Source organism: Oryx dammah, unplaced genomic scaffold, assembly GCF_014754425.2.
Source record: "Oryx dammah isolate SB20612 unplaced genomic scaffold, SCBI_Odam_1.1 HiC_scaffold_13, whole genome shotgun sequence".
Classification (NCBI taxonomy): Eukaryota; Metazoa; Chordata; class Mammalia; order Artiodactyla; family Bovidae; genus Oryx; species Oryx dammah.
The window spans coordinates 5,749,139-5,766,009 of record NW_024070197.1 but is presented as its reverse complement, the minus strand read 5'-3'; the positions used below and the strand labels follow the sequence as shown (position 1 = coordinate 5,766,009).

At 44.4% G+C, this 16,871-nt stretch overlaps 1 protein-coding gene and 1 non-coding gene across 2 annotated transcripts in view; one reads left to right on the top strand and one right to left on the bottom strand.

Annotated features, from left to right (window-relative positions):
- LOC120872041 (zinc finger protein 677-like) overlaps positions 1 to 13,774 on the bottom strand; it is an 80,646-nt gene extending 66,872 nt beyond the window's left edge. The window contains exon 1 of the mRNA XM_040252192.1: positions 13,750 to 13,774. Within this exon, the coding sequence (XP_040108126.1) occupies positions 13,750 to 13,764 (15 nt within the window). The 5' untranslated portion in view covers positions 13,765 to 13,774. The remainder of the gene's footprint in view (positions 1 to 13,749) is intronic.
- LOC120873367 lies at positions 3,784 to 3,890 on the top strand. Its single transcript, XR_005723442.1, has one exon. It is a non-coding gene; the product is annotated as a U6 spliceosomal RNA (small nuclear RNA).
- Positions 13,775 to 16,871: the final 3,097 nt, after the last annotated feature.

The following is a 16,871-nucleotide window of genomic DNA, read 5'->3' as shown; positions in this document are numbered from 1 at the left end:
AGCAAGACACTTTAAATGATTATAAACTGCGTTATTGTTTCTTTTATCCAACGCGTTTTAATTATTTCCCCTTTCTAAACCCAACTCTTTAAACAGTGACATAAAGGGGGTTGTATAAGCAACTCTTACAATGACAAATATCATTGTGTAAGTTTAAGCTACAGAGAAAAACTTAACTAATACGTATACTGTGAAACGATTATCACAATGTTTGCCTAGCATTCATAATTTCATATAGATAAGCTAAAAGTGATTCTTGACAGTGGATTCACAAATGATTTATCAGATACAACACCAAAAGTTCACACCAACGAAATAAAAAGAGGTAAATTGCACACATCCTAATTATCAAATATTGTGCAGTAAACCATCCTCAGCAGTGAAAAAACAATGTACACTATAATACCAAAAAACTGCCAAGCATATACTCAATAATAGTTTAAATCATCAAGAATACATAAAGAACTCTAAAAAGTACTGATCACCAATTCCACCATAGGGGTGGGGGAGCTTTCTTAACCAACCATCCCACATATGGCAAGTAAAATACAAAGAGTAACATAAAATAGAAACTTAATGACAAAAATAAAAGACCATCATTTATAATGCATACAAATATTAAAAAAAGGAAAGTAGCTATGCCTTGAAAAATAACAAATGATGTGTCATCACTGAAGTTATCACTCCACTACATAAGCTCTGTCATTAAGTTGCTACAAAATTAAGTGTGGAGGCAGAATGATCAATAGCACCCAGGTGACAAGCATGCAGCATCAGCAACAGTTTAGTCAACAGCCTCACAAATATGAGGGTGTGAACCTGGACAGTACGCTTGTCAGGAGAAGTTCCTACACCTCTTGGTGAGGCTCAAAGGGCATGGTGATAGTACATGTGAACAACACTATCACAGTGTTCCTCACGCAGGCTTTTCTGACATCACTCAAAGCCAGAAAAAGATGTACAGGTCAAGGTCTTCAGATACTTTCTCATATCACAGAACACGCTGACCACTATACTAAGTAGCTTCAAGTGGTAATTCTATATGCAGCAGGAAAATATTACAACCAATAAGGTAAAGTATTCTCCTTTAAAAATTTTCTCCTACCCATTAAACCCACACCACAGAGTCCATGAGGAGCTGCCCCTTAAACACAGGTGGATTACCACCGCAAAGAAACTGGACATGACTTCAGACCCTAGAGCCACATACTTGAAAATCAAATTTAAAAGGAAAAATTATACAAACTAAGGAGAAAGCAAAGTCAGGAAGAGTCTACACTCCCAGACTAGATAGACCAGTACAAGAGTGGAAAACTATGAGACGTGGGGGTCTCATATCCTAAGACCTTGAGATGGGACTATTTGTTCCACCCAGAGATGCCAAGCTAAGAGCCTGAAAGATTCACACATATTCCCTTTGTTGGACTGCTGTCCTTACAGTTTTCCTAAGTAACAGGCACAGAAGATCCAATCCACCAGCCTATTCCACACATCCTGACATGTATGGCAGCAAAAGGAGAACAGCACAAATGGCTGAGCGATCTCAAGAGGCAGACAGGGACTAAGACAGTTCATTACAGGTTCTGAGGTGCCAGATAAAATTAAAGAGCAGCCAATACTTTCCCATTTTCCAATTCTATCTCCCAAATATGACAACTGTGAGGAAAGCAGCACCGGATCAGGGGTTAGACGCTTGGGGCATCAGCTCTGATCTATATGGACTAAGAATTGAGTAGCCAATAGATCCAAGCCCACAAGAGAGAAGAGGGGGCAAGGCAGCCCACCTCATGCTCCTCACACTCAAGAACAACCAGCTCACAGCAGGGAGATGGCGAGTATTGTGGATACAAACCTTGCCTTTGTGTCTGATGGAGCCGCAGCACCACTGGTAGGTGAAAGAATACATGATACATGTTGAAGGACAGGCTGAGAACTCAGGGAAAGGTTAAGCTTCCTCTGGGACTTTAATAAACAAACTTCTCTTTGGCCAAAGATCTGAGAGATTCAGTTCCTAGATACGTTGAGAAGTCTGGGGTACCCGAGCAGAAAAAGGTCTGGGGCTCACAAGGTGCATAGAAAGAGGTCTGGAATTATCAAGGAGGAGAAAAGGACAAACTTTTTTCTTTAAGCCCAGAGCTGATAATTACACAACGAAACAACTCCGGTTAAACTCTGTACTTAGCAGAAATACTACTTTGCCAATAAAGGTCCGTCTAGTCAAGGCTATGGTTTTTCCAGTGGTCATGTATGGATATGAGAGTTGGACAGTGAAGAAGGCTGAGCGCCGAAGAATTGATGTTTTGAACTGTGGTGTTGGAGAAGACTCTTGAGAATCCCTTGGACTGCAAGGAGATCCAACCAGTCCATTCTGAAGGAGATCAGTCCTGCGTGTTCTTTGGAAGGAACAATGCTAAAGCTGAAACTCCAATACTTTGGCCACCTCATGTGAAGAGTTGACTCATTGGAAAATACTCTGATGCTGGGAGGGATTGGGGGCAGGAGGAGAAGGGGATGACAGAGGATGAGATGACTGGATGGCATCACCGACTCGATGGACATGAATTTGAGTGAACTCCGGGAGTTGGTGATGGACAGGGAGGCCTGGCATGTTGCAATTCATGGGGTCGCAAAGAGTCGGACACGACTGAGTGACTGCACTGAACTGAAGATAATATAACAACGTTTCCTGCTTGAGGACAGGTTTCTCCTTCTTGAGAACCTTCTGACTAATCCTGTCATCTTGAAATGTAAATTCTGGGCATGGGTCTGGTAAATCCTTTACAACCTTGAGACATTATTTTGACTTCCTATAATAACCAATTGAGAAAGTATATAGCTCCCTTGCCAAGACTAGCAAGGGGGGGCATTCTCCATCCCCCTTCTGATGTCCATGTCAGAAGCTTTCTCTGTCCCATTTCATACTTTAATAAAACTCTGCTACACAAAAGCTCTTGAGTGATCAAGCCTGGTCCCTGGTCCCAAAGCTATATCTTCTTCTCTGGAGATGATGAATCTGACGTTGTTCACCATAAGCTCTCATCTCTATGTATCATTACAAGAGATTTCCAACCACTATTAATACTGTGGTTTCCTCTCTCCCAAGCCAGGCTTCAGCAATACGTGAACTGTGAACTCCCTGATGTTCAAGCTGGTTTTAGAAAAGGCAGAGGAACCAGAGGTCAAATTGCCAACATCTGCTGGATCATGGAAAAAGCAAGAGTTCCAGAAAAACATCTATTTCTGCTTTATTGACTATGCCAAAGCCTTTGACTGTGTGAATCACAAGAAACTGTGGAAAATTCTGAAAGAGATGGGAATACCAGACCACCTAACCTGCCTCTTGAGAAATCTGTATGCAGGTCAGGAAGCAACAGTTAGAGCTGAACATGGAACAATAGACTGGTTCCAAATAGGAAAAGGAATATGTCAAGGCTGTATATTGTCACCCTGCTTATTTAACTTCTATGCAGAGTATATCATGAGAAACACAAGCTGGAATCAAGATTGCTGAGAGAAATATCAATAACCACAGATATGCAGATGACACTACCCTTACGGCAGAAAGTGAAGAAGAGCTAAAAAGCCTCTTGACGAAAGTGAAAGAGGAGAGCGAAAAAGTTGGCATAAAGCTCAACATTCAGAAAACGAAGATCATGGCATCCGGTCCCATCACTTCATGGGAAATAGATGGGGAAACGGTGAAAACAGTGTCAGACTTTATTTTGGGGGGCTCCAAAATCACTGCAGATGGTGATTGCAGCCATGAAATTAAAAGAAGCTTACGTGCTCGCTTCGGCAGCACATATACTAAAATTGGAACGATACAGAGAAGATTAGCATGGCCCCTGCGCAAGGATGACACGCAAATTCGTGAAGCGTTCCATATTTTTAGGAAAAAAAATAAATAAATAAAAGAAGCTTACTCCTTGAAAGAAAAGTTATGACCAACCTTGATAGCATATTCAAAAGCAGAGACATTACTTGCTGACTAAGGTCCGCCTGGTCAAGGCTATGGTTTTTCCTGTGGTCATGTATGGATGTGAGAGTTGGACTGTGAGGAAGGCTGAGTGCCGAAGAATTGATGCTTTTGAACTGTGGTGTTGGAGAAGACTCTTGAGAGTCCCTTGGACTGCAAGGAGATCCAACCAGTCCATTCTGAAGGAGATCAACCCTGGGATTTCTTTGGAAGGAATGATGCTAAAGCTGAAACTCCAGTACTTTGGCCACCTCATGAGAAGAGTTGACTCATTGGAAAAGACTCTGATGCTGGGAGGGATTGGGGGCAGGAGGAGAAGGGGACAACAGAGGATGAGACGGCTGGATGGCATCACTGACTCGATGGACGTGAGTCTGAGTGAACTCCAGGAGATGGTGATGAACAGGCAGGCCTGGCGTGCTGCGATTCATGGGGTCGCAAAGAGTCGGACACGACTGCACAACTGAACTGAACTGACCTTCCTCTCTGCCCTGTTCACACTTTTGATGCATTCCCGTCCATTTGGGGGTTTTGTTTTTTTTTTTCAAAACAAGTTTCTCAAACTAAAATATATGATGTATGAAAAGAGCACACCTAACATTGTTCTCAATGGTGAAAGACTGAAAACTTTTCCACTGAGATCGGGAAGAAGGCAAGGACGTGCACTCTACATCACTGTTCAACAAATGACTGACACCCCTAACCAGACCAATTAGACTAGAAAAGAAATCAAAGCTTCACAAAGTGAAAAATTAGAAAGTTACCTTCTTCCCTAGAGAACAAGGTCTTTTGTGTATAAACTGTAGATTTCACACAGACACAAAAAACCTCCTGCCACATCAAATAGCAATTTTAGCAAAACCTGCAGGATACAAAAGTCAACGTGCAAATCAGCTGCATTTCTATACACAATGAACAATGTTAAAAGAAAATCACATAACAATTTTATTTACTATTCTATAAAAATGGATGAAATATTTAGGAATAATTCACCAAGGAGGTGAAATATATACACTGAAAACTACTTAACCATTTCTAAAAGAAATCCAAAATAAATCTAGTAGTCATGGACTGAAAATCCCAGTACTCTATATTTCCAAGTTACTCAAAGTGTTCCACAGATTTAATGAATTCATTATGAAACTTACAATAGAAATGTTTGCAGAAATAGAAAAAACTTGCCAGAAGTCATAAAGAATCTCAAGGGGACCATAAACTGCAAAAATACTCTTCAATAAGTACAAAGATGTAAGATGAAGGCCACCCTTTTTAAAATTTCAAGCCATATCACAATATAATCCAGATGGTGTAGTACTGGCATAAACACGGATTTATACACCAAGGGAACAGAAAGGAATGTTCAGAAATAACCATTTGCATATAGTTAAAATCTAATGACAAGGATGCTAAGAAAAATCAGTGGAAAAAAGACAGCTGCCATAACAAATGGTGAATCTATGGATTAAACAATGAAGAGGAAACCTCACCTGCATCAAAAGTAAAAACATCTCTGTGCCAAACCACAAAATGAACACAGTGAAAAGACAAAATCTGAAGAATGAAGGCAATGAAAGTGAATTTCCAGCTCTCAGAGATTTAGATTCATGCCACAGTTTCAAACAGATGATGGAATAGCACACTCTCTATCACTGATTCCTGATTCTGAACTTTCCATCCCATTTCCAATCAAGATTTTGAAGTCAGTGACTCACTCACTTCGCTTCAATTACCTTAGAACAAATTTCCCTCTTTAGGTCTACTTCCAGATTTTACCAGGTACTGTGCATGTTAATACCTGACTTCCACCCACAGCTTCTTAATCCTGATTGACAGAGAGCAGACTGCACAGCCAGAAGGACCCGAAGCAATCCCTCCTGCCCAACAGCACTGAGACCCCTTCTCAAACCAGTGGGTGTGAAGCCCTGCCCAGGATGGTGCCCTCCACACAAGGTCCAGGCCACTGGGTCGTGCAGAGATGGGATCTAAGTGGAGATGACAGGCCCTGAGGGAAGTTCCCGGGTGAGTGTGCATGTACAGGCGTCAGGAAGGATACTTCAGAGTCAGAGATGATTAGTAAGTCCAAAGAAGGGATTTCAGGAAGGACAGACTGAGAATCAACTGAGAATATGATTTTACCTGAGAAAGAGCCATTCCTCTTTTCTTGCCTTTTTTCCTCCTCTTCCCAGCTTCTTCCTCAGACAATGTAAGTTTTTAGAAGTTGATCTGGCAAGTGGAAAACAGGCTGCTTAAGGATTAGAATCAACATCCCCTTCGTTTGCCACAACCACAAAAACAGGAAGACCTCACTATGTGGAACAGTCCTTTGGTGTCCACTGCCTCAGGTGGGATGCTGTTTCTGCCCTATTTCTTCCTTCACACCTGTCCTGCCCCACTCGACAACTTGTTTCTCCTCTTGCTGCTCTTCTCCCCACCCCCACCCTTCTAATTGTCCTAAATATCTATACATCTGTCTCTTTCTTTCTCCAACTCTGCTCCCTCTCTGCCTTCTAGTCACACCCCTTTTCTCCCTGTTACACTCCCACTCTGGGGACTCTCCAGGTGTCTAGGCTTACTTCCTTCTCTTCTGGTCAACATCTATCCCTGTTTCTCTCCTAGGATCACCCCTGTCAGCCCTCCTATCGCAGACGCGGGGCCCCAGTCTCCTTGTCTCCAGCTCCTGGAGATCCCACGCCTTTGTCCATTATTCTTTCACCCACCCGCTACTTTAAGGGCTAACTCTATTTCATTTTACCATCCCTTTGCAACTGCCTCAGCCATCCTGGGCGACCCGTTCGGTTCTCTCATTGTTTTCCGCTTCTGAGTTTGCCTTTCACTCTCAGTCACTGCTTCTTCTGATCCCCCTCGCCCACGTATCTACAGAAATGATGAGTAAATGTAACGCCCGCCTATCAAAAGAGCCCCTTTTCCAACGAGACGGACTCGTGACGGAAAAACACTGGGTGTCACACGTCCAGCCCAGGGGTGAGGAAAAGCGACTGACCAGGAAGGGAGGCCTGCGAGGCAGAGCGATCGGCCTGAGGAGACGCGAGGGCAGAGAGGCTGGGAGCCAGGGGGTCTCGGGCCGGGCGGGCTCTCCAGAATCCCAGGACCGGGGAGAGGACGCGGCTTCTCCGGGAGCGGGGCTGTCGACGCGACCTCCAGGGGCCGACGGGGTGAGGCGGTGGAGGTGGGCGTGCCCGAATGCCCATCGCGCCCGGGGACTTTACAAGGGACAGAAGTGAAGTGAAGTCACTCAGTCGTGTCCGACTCTTTGCGACTCGTGGACTGTAGCCCACCAGGCTCTTCTGTCCATGGGATTCTCCAGGCAAGAATATTGGAGTGGGTTGCCATTTCCTTCTCCAGGGGATCTTCCCGACTCAGGAATCGAACCCGGGTTTCCGGCGTTGCAGGCAGACGCTTCAACATCTGAGCCACCAGGGAAACCGCAGGTCAAGTTTTATCAGGAAAATATCCCGAAAGGCGGTGTCTCTGGGGCCGAAAGCCGAAAAGCAAACGGCAAGGACAAGCCTCAGGGCGATTTCGAACACTCGACCTGCAACCGCGGCCTCTGGGTTTATTTGAGGCGGACAGAGGGGTATCTGATATTACTTCCGCAGAACCAGCGGGACACTGAAGATTGGCGTGGCGAGGGGCCAGCAGCACCCGTTTACTCTAGGAGAAAAAAACTCAAGAGCCCCCGGGCGACCTTCTCTCGCGGCCTTCCGCTTCCGCAGGAAATTGCGCACGCGCGGATCACGAGGCGGAGCTTCCGGGTCGGGGGCTGGGCGCATCGCTGCAGGCGAGAGGCCGGGCGAGGGGTGTCCAGGTCTGCAGAGCGAGAGCAAGGCGCGGCAAGGGGCCGGGAGGCGTTTAACAGTCCTGTGATGCCCCATAAATTACAGACGGTTTTTTTTAATTTGTTGCCTTTAACATCTAAATAGATATCATATTCTTCTATAATTACAATATGGAAATGTCGATGAACAAAATAAACTTTTTGTCATATGTTGAGGAAAGAACGGTGGTAGTAGTGAAGGTCGCTCAGTCGTGTCCGACTCTTCGACCCATGGTCCATACAGTTCATGGAATTCTCCAGGCCAGAACACTGGAGTGGGTAGTCTTTCCCTTCTGCATGGGATCTTCCCAAGCCAGGGATCTAACCCAGGTCTCCCACATTGCAGGTGGATTCTTTGCCAGCTGAGCCACAAGGGAAGCCCCTGTTAGTAAGATTCATCCAGTGTTTTAGCAGCAACATCTAAGCAGCCAGGGTATGGTCAGTGTTTGGGGACAGACTTAAAAATCTGCAATCCGTGCCTACCTTTGATTTCTTCTTTTAGTACCTGTTCTCTTCTCCTTAAATTTTTCCGGTTAATTTGAATTTTATACATTCAACCACTTCAGTAGTTGCAGCTTCCAGGCTTTAGAGTGCTGGCTCGTAGTTGAGGCACACAGGCGTAACTGCTCTGTGACATGTGGGATCTTCCCAGACCAAGGATCCAACCTGTGTCTCCTGCATTGGCAGGTGTAGAATCCAGCTCTTTCGTCAGCCAAGGAGTGAGGATATTACAAACTGACAGAAAAATACTTCTCAAATGAATTTACTCTCTGCCTCCTTCTGAATGCACAGGGAACAGCAGGTATTTAGTTCCTATCTAAGAACTACTGAACCAAGAACACAGGGCTAGAAAACAGGCAACTGGAGATTTCAACGTTTGAAATCAGCTTTATAAACACTCGAGCTGTGGAGAAACTCCTTGTGTATCACACAGTGGGCAGGTCACCTGAACGAAAGACAAGTTTAAACTCCTGATACAAATCATGAAGCTTTACATGTATGAGTCAACAAGCTTTTGAGCTTAGTCAAGAAAAACAGGGGATCTCAAAAGGTACAGAGGGAATGTGCAGAGGTACCCCAGGGCAGATCCCTACTTCAGAGGGAAATGTTCCTCACCCACAGACAGTGTTCTTGAGGGTCTCCACCATCACATCCTGGTACAAGGTCCTCTGGGCAGGGTCCAGGCATTCCCACTCCTCAGGAGTGAAATCTAGGAACACATCCTTGAAGGTCAACTGTGCCTGAAATGAAAACAGATTTCACCAAAGGGCCCTGAGGAGGATTCTTAGTTTCACACAAAATGAGAAGAGGTGAGAGGGGTAAAGCTCAATTCAGATGAAGTAATACTCTGACAGATACTTTAAAAGCTGCTTGAAGCAAACTGTTGGTCTGCAATCTAATTTATAATTTCCTCTTTTTCCTAAGATTATGATATCCTGCAATCAACATGAATTTGTCATGTATGTGGACAATACATGAAAAATACAGAAATTAAAACCATTCCTGGGTTGTCTATGCAGAAGTGTTAACATTCAACACACTGAATGGCATTCACTATCTAGATGAGTTACAGCAAGACTGGTGTCTTCAGACATGACAAAGTCCACAGTGACTTTATTTATTTTTTAATTAGTTAATTAATTTTACTTTGGCTTCCCTGGTGGATCAGAAGGTAAAGCGTCTGTCTGCAATGCAGGAGACCCAGGTTTGATCCCTGGGTTGGGAAAGTTCACTGGAGAAGGAAATGGCAGCCCACTCCAGTATTCTTGCCTGGAAAATCCCATGGACGGCAGAGCCTGCTAGGCTACCATCCGTGGGGTCGCAAAGAGTTGGACACAACTGAGTGGCGTTCACTATCTAGATGACTTACAGCAAGACTGGTGTCTTCAGAGATGACAAAGTCCACGGTGACTTTATTTATTTTTTAATTAATTAATTTTACTTTACAATATTGTATTGGTTTCGCCATATATTGACTTGAATCCACCATGAGCGTACATGTGTTCTCCATCCTAAACACCCCTCCCACCTCCCTCCCCATCCCATCCCTCTGGGTCATCCCAGTGCACCACCCCTGAGCACCCTGTATCATGCATCAAACCTGGACTGGTGATCTGGCTCACATATGATATTTTATGTTTCAATGCCATTCTCCCATATCATCCTGCCCTCACCCTCTCCCAGGGTCCAGAAGACTGTTCAATACATCTGTGTCTCTTTTGCTGTCTCACATACAGGGTTAGTGTTACCTTCTTCCTAAATTCCATATATATATGTTAGTATACTGTTTTGGTGTTTTTCTTTCTGGCTTACTTCACTCTGTATAATAGGCTCCAGTTTCATCCACCTCATTACAACTGATTCAAATGTATTCCTTTTAATGGATGAGTAAAAATCCATTGTGTAAATGTACCACAGCTTTCTCATCCATTCATCTGCTGATGGACATCTAGGTTGCTTCCATGTCCTGGCTACTATAAATAGTGCTGCGATGAACAGGAAAACACACTGACTTTTAAAGAACACACATTGTGATGATGATGACATCATCACACTGACAACAGGTGTTTCAGCAATTCCTACACACTAAGCATTATCCTAAAGACTTTACACGGATGAACTTGTCATCAATATAACAGCATGTTAGAGAAAGATCTGTGTCCACCTTCAGTTCAGTTCAGTTCAGTTCTGTTCAGTTGCTCAGTCGTGTCCAACTCTTTGCGACCTCATGAATCACAGCACGCCAGGCCTCCCTATCCATCACCAACTCCCAGAGTTCACTCAGACTCATGTCCATAGAGTCAGTGATGCCATCCAGCCATCTCATCCTCTGTCGTACCCTTCTCCTCCTACCCCCAATCCCTCCCAGCTTCAGAGTCTTTTCCAATGAGTCAACTCTTCTCATGAGGTGGCCAAAGTACTGGACTTTCAGCTTTAGCATCATTCCTTCCAAAGAAATCCCAGGGCTGATCTCCTTCAGAATGGACTGGTTGGATCTCCTTGCAGTCCAAGGGACTCTCAAGAGTCATCTCCAACACCACAGTTCAAAAGCATCAATTCTTCGGCACTCAGCTTTCTTCACAGTTCAACTCTCACATCCATACATGACCACTGGAAAAACCATAGCCTTGACTAGACGGACCTTTGTTGGCAAAGTAATGTCTCTGCTTTTCAACATGCTATCTAGGTTGGTCGTAACTTTTCTTCCAAGGAGTAAGCGTCTTTTAATTTCATGGCTGCAGTCACCCTGGGGAGTAAATTCTGTCACTCTAACAAATCGCTTATATCAAACAGTTAAGAAATGAGCCAACAGCACCTGAGCTCAGGTGGTTGGGAGAGACAACTGAACCTAAAGAATCAACCAGTTAACTAGCAGAGAAGGAAAGTGCATCCACAGAGAGTTCCCTGAGAATACCTGAAACAAGTTCAAGGAAGCTGAAATACAATAGAACAGCATAAATGGTCATGATACAGGGTCACACCCTCTCCATGGCAACCCTCACCACGTCAATCCTCTGACTACAGTTCACATCATTCATATGATGATGCAGAAAAACCAGCGCCATGAAATACACTTAAGATACAACTGAAACTGCTACAAAGCAAACACCATTATTTATGAGAGGATGTTTTTGTCATAAAACCATGGAGTTACATATCCATGCATTCATGCATGCGTGTGTAAACACACAATTGACTGAAACAAGAAGAGTTGTCTTTATTTTTTTCTTTCATTCTATCAAAATTCACTCAGCATCAGCTTTGTGCCTCAAACTTGAAATATAGCAGTGAAGATGATGGAGCTTACAGTCTAGCAGCCAATGTCATCATCTAGGAGCCAGCCAGCCGATTTCATCCACAATTTTAACGTTACTACTGAAATAACTCCTCTGACACAGGCCCGGTGCTAAGACAAGATTAAACAGAAAGTCTAAGCTACATTGAGAAATCAGACAAGGTATCTGTGAGGAAGAATCACTTAGGATTGGCAAGGTGGGAAACAGAAGAGTGTTGCAAGCAGAGAGAACAGCCTGAGTGCCAGCTCTGAGGCAGGAAGATATTCACTGAACAGAAAGTCAGCCACTGTGACTGGGACACAGGGAATGTACATGGGGTGGTGCCAGGCAGAGGCTAATTTATGCAAGATCTATGGATTTTGGACTTTATTCCAAAAGCTACTGAAGTCACTGGAGAATCTGCAGGAGGAAAGCTAGACACTTAGATTTGTTTTTCAGAGCTCAATCTGCTGTGTGTGGAAGTTGTTGTTTACCTGCTTACTCATGCCAGACTCTTTGCAACCCCGCTGATGGCAGCCCATCAGCTCCTCTATCCATGGAATTCTCCAGGTAAGAATACTGGACTGGGTTCCCATTCTCTTCTTTATTTTACTTCTTCATTCAGTAACTCTGTCAACATTCTATTTCTTTTTCAAAGCTTATTTATTTTGCTTATGTTGGGTGGTCATTGCTGTTGAGTCAGCTTTCTTGAGTTACAGCTACAGTGCATGGGCTTTAGATTGCAGTGGCTTCTCTTGTTTTGGAGTACAGGCTCTAGAGAGTGCGCGCTTCCGTAGTTATGCCTTCCGGGCTCTAGGGTACAGGTTTAGTCATTGTGGCCCATGGGCTTAGTTGGTCTGAGGCATCTTCCCGGATGTGGGATGGAACCCACACACCCTACATTGGCAGGCGTATTCTTAGCCACTGTACCACCAGGGAATTCTTCAACATTATTTTATTCTAGTTCAAAAAAATAAAAAGTAATACAAGCAGAAAATAACATACAGAAGATTTCTTCCAATCTTTATAAAACACCTGTATTTTAAAATATGTGGCCCTCCCTACGGGATGTGGTAAAGAATCCACTGGACAATGCACGGGATGTGGGTTTTGGCCTGGTCTGAGATCCCACATGCTGACAGGCAACTAAGATGATGAGTCTCAATTCCAGAGCCAGAGCTGTAGAGCCCAGGAGGTGAAACTAATGAAGCCGGCGCGCTCTACAGCCTGGGCTGCAAGACAAGAGAAGCGACTGCAATGACAAGCGTGTGCACTGCAACCAGAGAGTGGCCACCACTCGTCAGAACTAGGGAAAAAACACTGAAGCAATGAAGATAAAGTACAGGAAATAAATATATTTTTAAAATAATAATGTGATTTTTATATTAATTTTAGGTATGTACTTATTAACAAACTCCAAAATTTATTATTTTATTCCACTAAGAAAATACTGAATTGAGATTAGTAAAGTTGGAGAATTCCCTCATGGTCCAGTGGTTAAGATCCCTCACTTCTACTGCAGGGTTTCAGGTTCGATCCCTACTCAGCGAACTAAGACCTTGGAAGCTGCATCATGTGGTCAAAAAAGAAAGAAAAAAAAATTAGTAAGCCTGATTTCACAGTTTAAATTAGATGGTGTAACGAAACACTCCCTAGCCCTGACATTGCTTTCTGAAAGTTCCATTCCATTCCAAAACACTTAAATTTTCAAGGAGGTGCTCATTTGGTTTTAAATGTACTATAAAAAGTCAGAACTTATTTCCCCTCAGTGGTCTCTTTGGCAGATTTTACCATGAACTGTACATGTTAATACGTGAGGTCCACCTACAGCTTCTTTACCCTGATTGACAGAGAGCAGACAGCGCATCCACATGGGCCTGAAGCAACCCATGCTGCCCAACAGCATGAGACCCCGTCTCCAACCCATGGGTGAGAAGCCCTGCCTAGGATGGCGCCCAGGGGAACCTCCTCACAAGGGCCAGGTCACAGGGTCATGGGGAGACAGGATCTAAGTGGAGACACCAGGCCCTGAGGGAAGGCCCCGGGTGAGTGTGCATGTACTGCAGTCAGACAGGATACTTCAGAGTCAGACACGATTAGTGAGTCCAGAGAAGGGCATTTCAGGAAGGCAGTGTGAGAATCCACTGAGAATATGACCTTACCTGAGAAAGAGCCATGCCTGACTCCTGATCTTTCCTCTTCTGGGCTCCTTCGTTCATGAGTCTTCACAGTTCTATCATGAAAGTGGAAGACATGCTGTTTAATGCATATGGTCAACACATCCCCTTCCTGAGCCCCAACCATACACACAGGGAAGCCCTCACCATGAGGAACAGACGGTGCTTTGTGGCCACTGTCTCAGGAGGGACTCAGGATGGTCAACTCCCGCAGAGAGACCAACACGGGACTTTCCCACACTTTCCCTCGGATCACACTCCCCTCCTGATGAGGCCTCATGCACACAGCAGCAGGGGGCACCTCCGCCCACCCCACGATGCCCTGCAGGTCACCCAGCAGGCTCTGGTCCAGCCCCACTCAGAGCAGAGTGCCCTCCCCTCCCCCAGGGCCCTGTCTCAGTCTCAGAAGTGGAGGCTAAGAGCCCTGGTGCTCAATGCAGGATCCAGATTGGAATCATCCATGGCCTGTGCACATTCCTGGGCGAGGCCCCACACGAGAACCTGAGGAGCATGTCTGCGGGGAAGGGGTACAAGACATGCCCAGGCAAAATGCCTCATGATCTCATGTGAAGCCTGGGTTGAGCACTAGTGAAGGATTAAGCCCAGGCCACCTTCCAGCTTTACTGAGACTAATGAGAAGGGTTCTGTGTACATACACCATACACCATGTGATCATGTGACACGTGTACACTGTGGAATATTTATCACAATCCACAAACCAACACATCCATCACCTCCAAATGCCCATGTTCTGTGTGTGGTGGAAACACTGACAACGTACTCTCCTGACAAAGTTCCAGCATGCAGTAACAGAATAGGATAACAATGGTAAGCATGCTGCACACTCATCCCCAGGACGCACTCATTTTACAACTCAAAGTCTGTACCTTTCAACCATCATCTCCCCAACCTCCCCACCTCCCAGCCCCAGATTACCACCATCCCACTGTCGGGTACTAGTGAGTTTCACATTTTTACATTCTACAGATAAGCGAGCACACAGAATATCAGTCTTACCCTGTCTGTCCTAATTCAGTTAGCATAATATTCTCTACATTCACCCAAGCTGTCCCAAGTGACAAAAATCTCCATCTACACGGGAAAGGATAAGAAACCCTTCCTCAGTGATCAATGCAAAGAAATAGAGGAAAACAATAGAATGGCAAAGCTAGACCTCTCTTCAAGAAAATTAGAGATATCAAGGAAACATTTTATGCAAAGATGAGCACAGTAAACAACGGAAACGGTATGGACCTAACAGAAGCAGAAGATATTAAGAAGACGTGGCAAGAATACACAGAACTCTACAAAAAAGATCTTCATGACCCAGATAACCAAGATGGTGTGATCACTTACCCAGAGCAAGACATCCTGGAATGCAACATCAAGTCAGGCTAAGGAGCATCACTATGAACAAAGCTAGAAGACGTGATGGAATTCCAGTTGAGCCATTTCAAATCCTAAAAGATGATGCTGTGGAAGTCCTACAATCAATACGACAGCAAATCTGCAAAACTTAGCAGTGGCCACAGGACTGGAAAAGGTCAGTTTTCATTCCAATCTCAAAGAAAGGCAATGGCAAAGAATGTTCAAACTGCCGCACAATTGCACTCAGTTCAAATGCTAGCAAAGCAATGCTAAAAGTTCTCCAAGCCAGGCTTCAACAGTATGTGAACTGTGATCCAGATGCTCAAGTTGGATTTAGAAAAGGCAGAGGAACCAGAGATCAAATTGCCAACATCCACTGGATCATCAAAAAAGTAAGAGAGTTCCACAAAACATCTACTTCTGCTTTATTGAATATACCAAACCCTTTGACTGTGTGGATCACAGCAAACTGTAGAAAAATCTTAAAGAAATGGGAATACCAGACCAACTGACCTGCCTCCTGAGAAATCGGCATGCAGGTCAAGAGGCAACAGTTAGAACTGGACATGGAATAACAGACTGGTTCCAAATTGGGAAAGGAGTTCATCAAGGCTGTATACTATTACCCTGCTTACTTAACATACATGCAGAGCCCATCATGCGAAATGCTGGGGTGGATGAAGCACAAGCTGGAATCAAGATTGCCAGGAGAAATATCAATTACCTAAGATATGCAGATGACACCACCCTTATGGCAGAAAGTGAAAAAGAACTAAAGAGCATCTTGATGAAAGTGAGAGAGTGAAAAAGTTGGCTTAAAACTCAACATTCAGAAAACTAAGATCATGGCATCCGGTCCCATCACTTCATGGCAAATAGCTGGGGAACCAGTGGAAACAGTGTCAGACTTTATTTTTTGGGGCTCCAAGATCACTGCATATGATGACTGCACCAATGAAATTAAAAGACGCTTGCTCCTTGGAAGAAAAGCTATGTGTATGACCAACCTAGACAGCATATTAAAAACCAGAGACATTACTTTACTAACAAATGTCCATCTACTCAAAGCTATGGTTTTCCAGTAGTCATCTATGGATGTGAGAGTTGGAGTATAAAGAAAGCTGAATGCCGAAGAACTGATGGTGTTGCACTCTGGTGTTGGAGAAGACTTTTGAGAGTCCTTTGGACAGCAAGGAAATCCAACCAGTCAATCCTAAAGGAAATCATTCCTGACTATTCATTGGAATTATTGATGCTGAAGCTGAAACTCCAATACTTTGGCCATCTGATGCAAAGAACCAAGTCACTGACAAAAACCCTGACGCTGGGAAAGACTGAAGGTGGGAGAAGGGGATGACAGAGGATGAGATGGTTGGATGGCATCACTGATGCGATGGACATGAATCTGAGTAAGTTCTGGGAGATGGTGATAGACAGGGAAGCCTGGAGTGCTGCAGTCCATGAGCTGGCAAAGAGGCAGACATGGCTGAGCAACTGAACTGAACTTAATATTTCATTACAAATATGTGTGTATATGTGCCTGGGTTACCAATCAGGACTTCCCTGGGAGCTCAGAAGGTAAAGAATCTGCCAGCAAGGCATAAGAGACAGATTTGATCCCTTGGTTGGAAGGATCCCCTGGAGAAGAGAATGGCAACCCACTCCAGTGTTCTTGCCTAGAGAATTCCATGAACAGAGGAGCCTGGCAGGGTACAGTCCCTGGGGTCACAAAGAGTGCG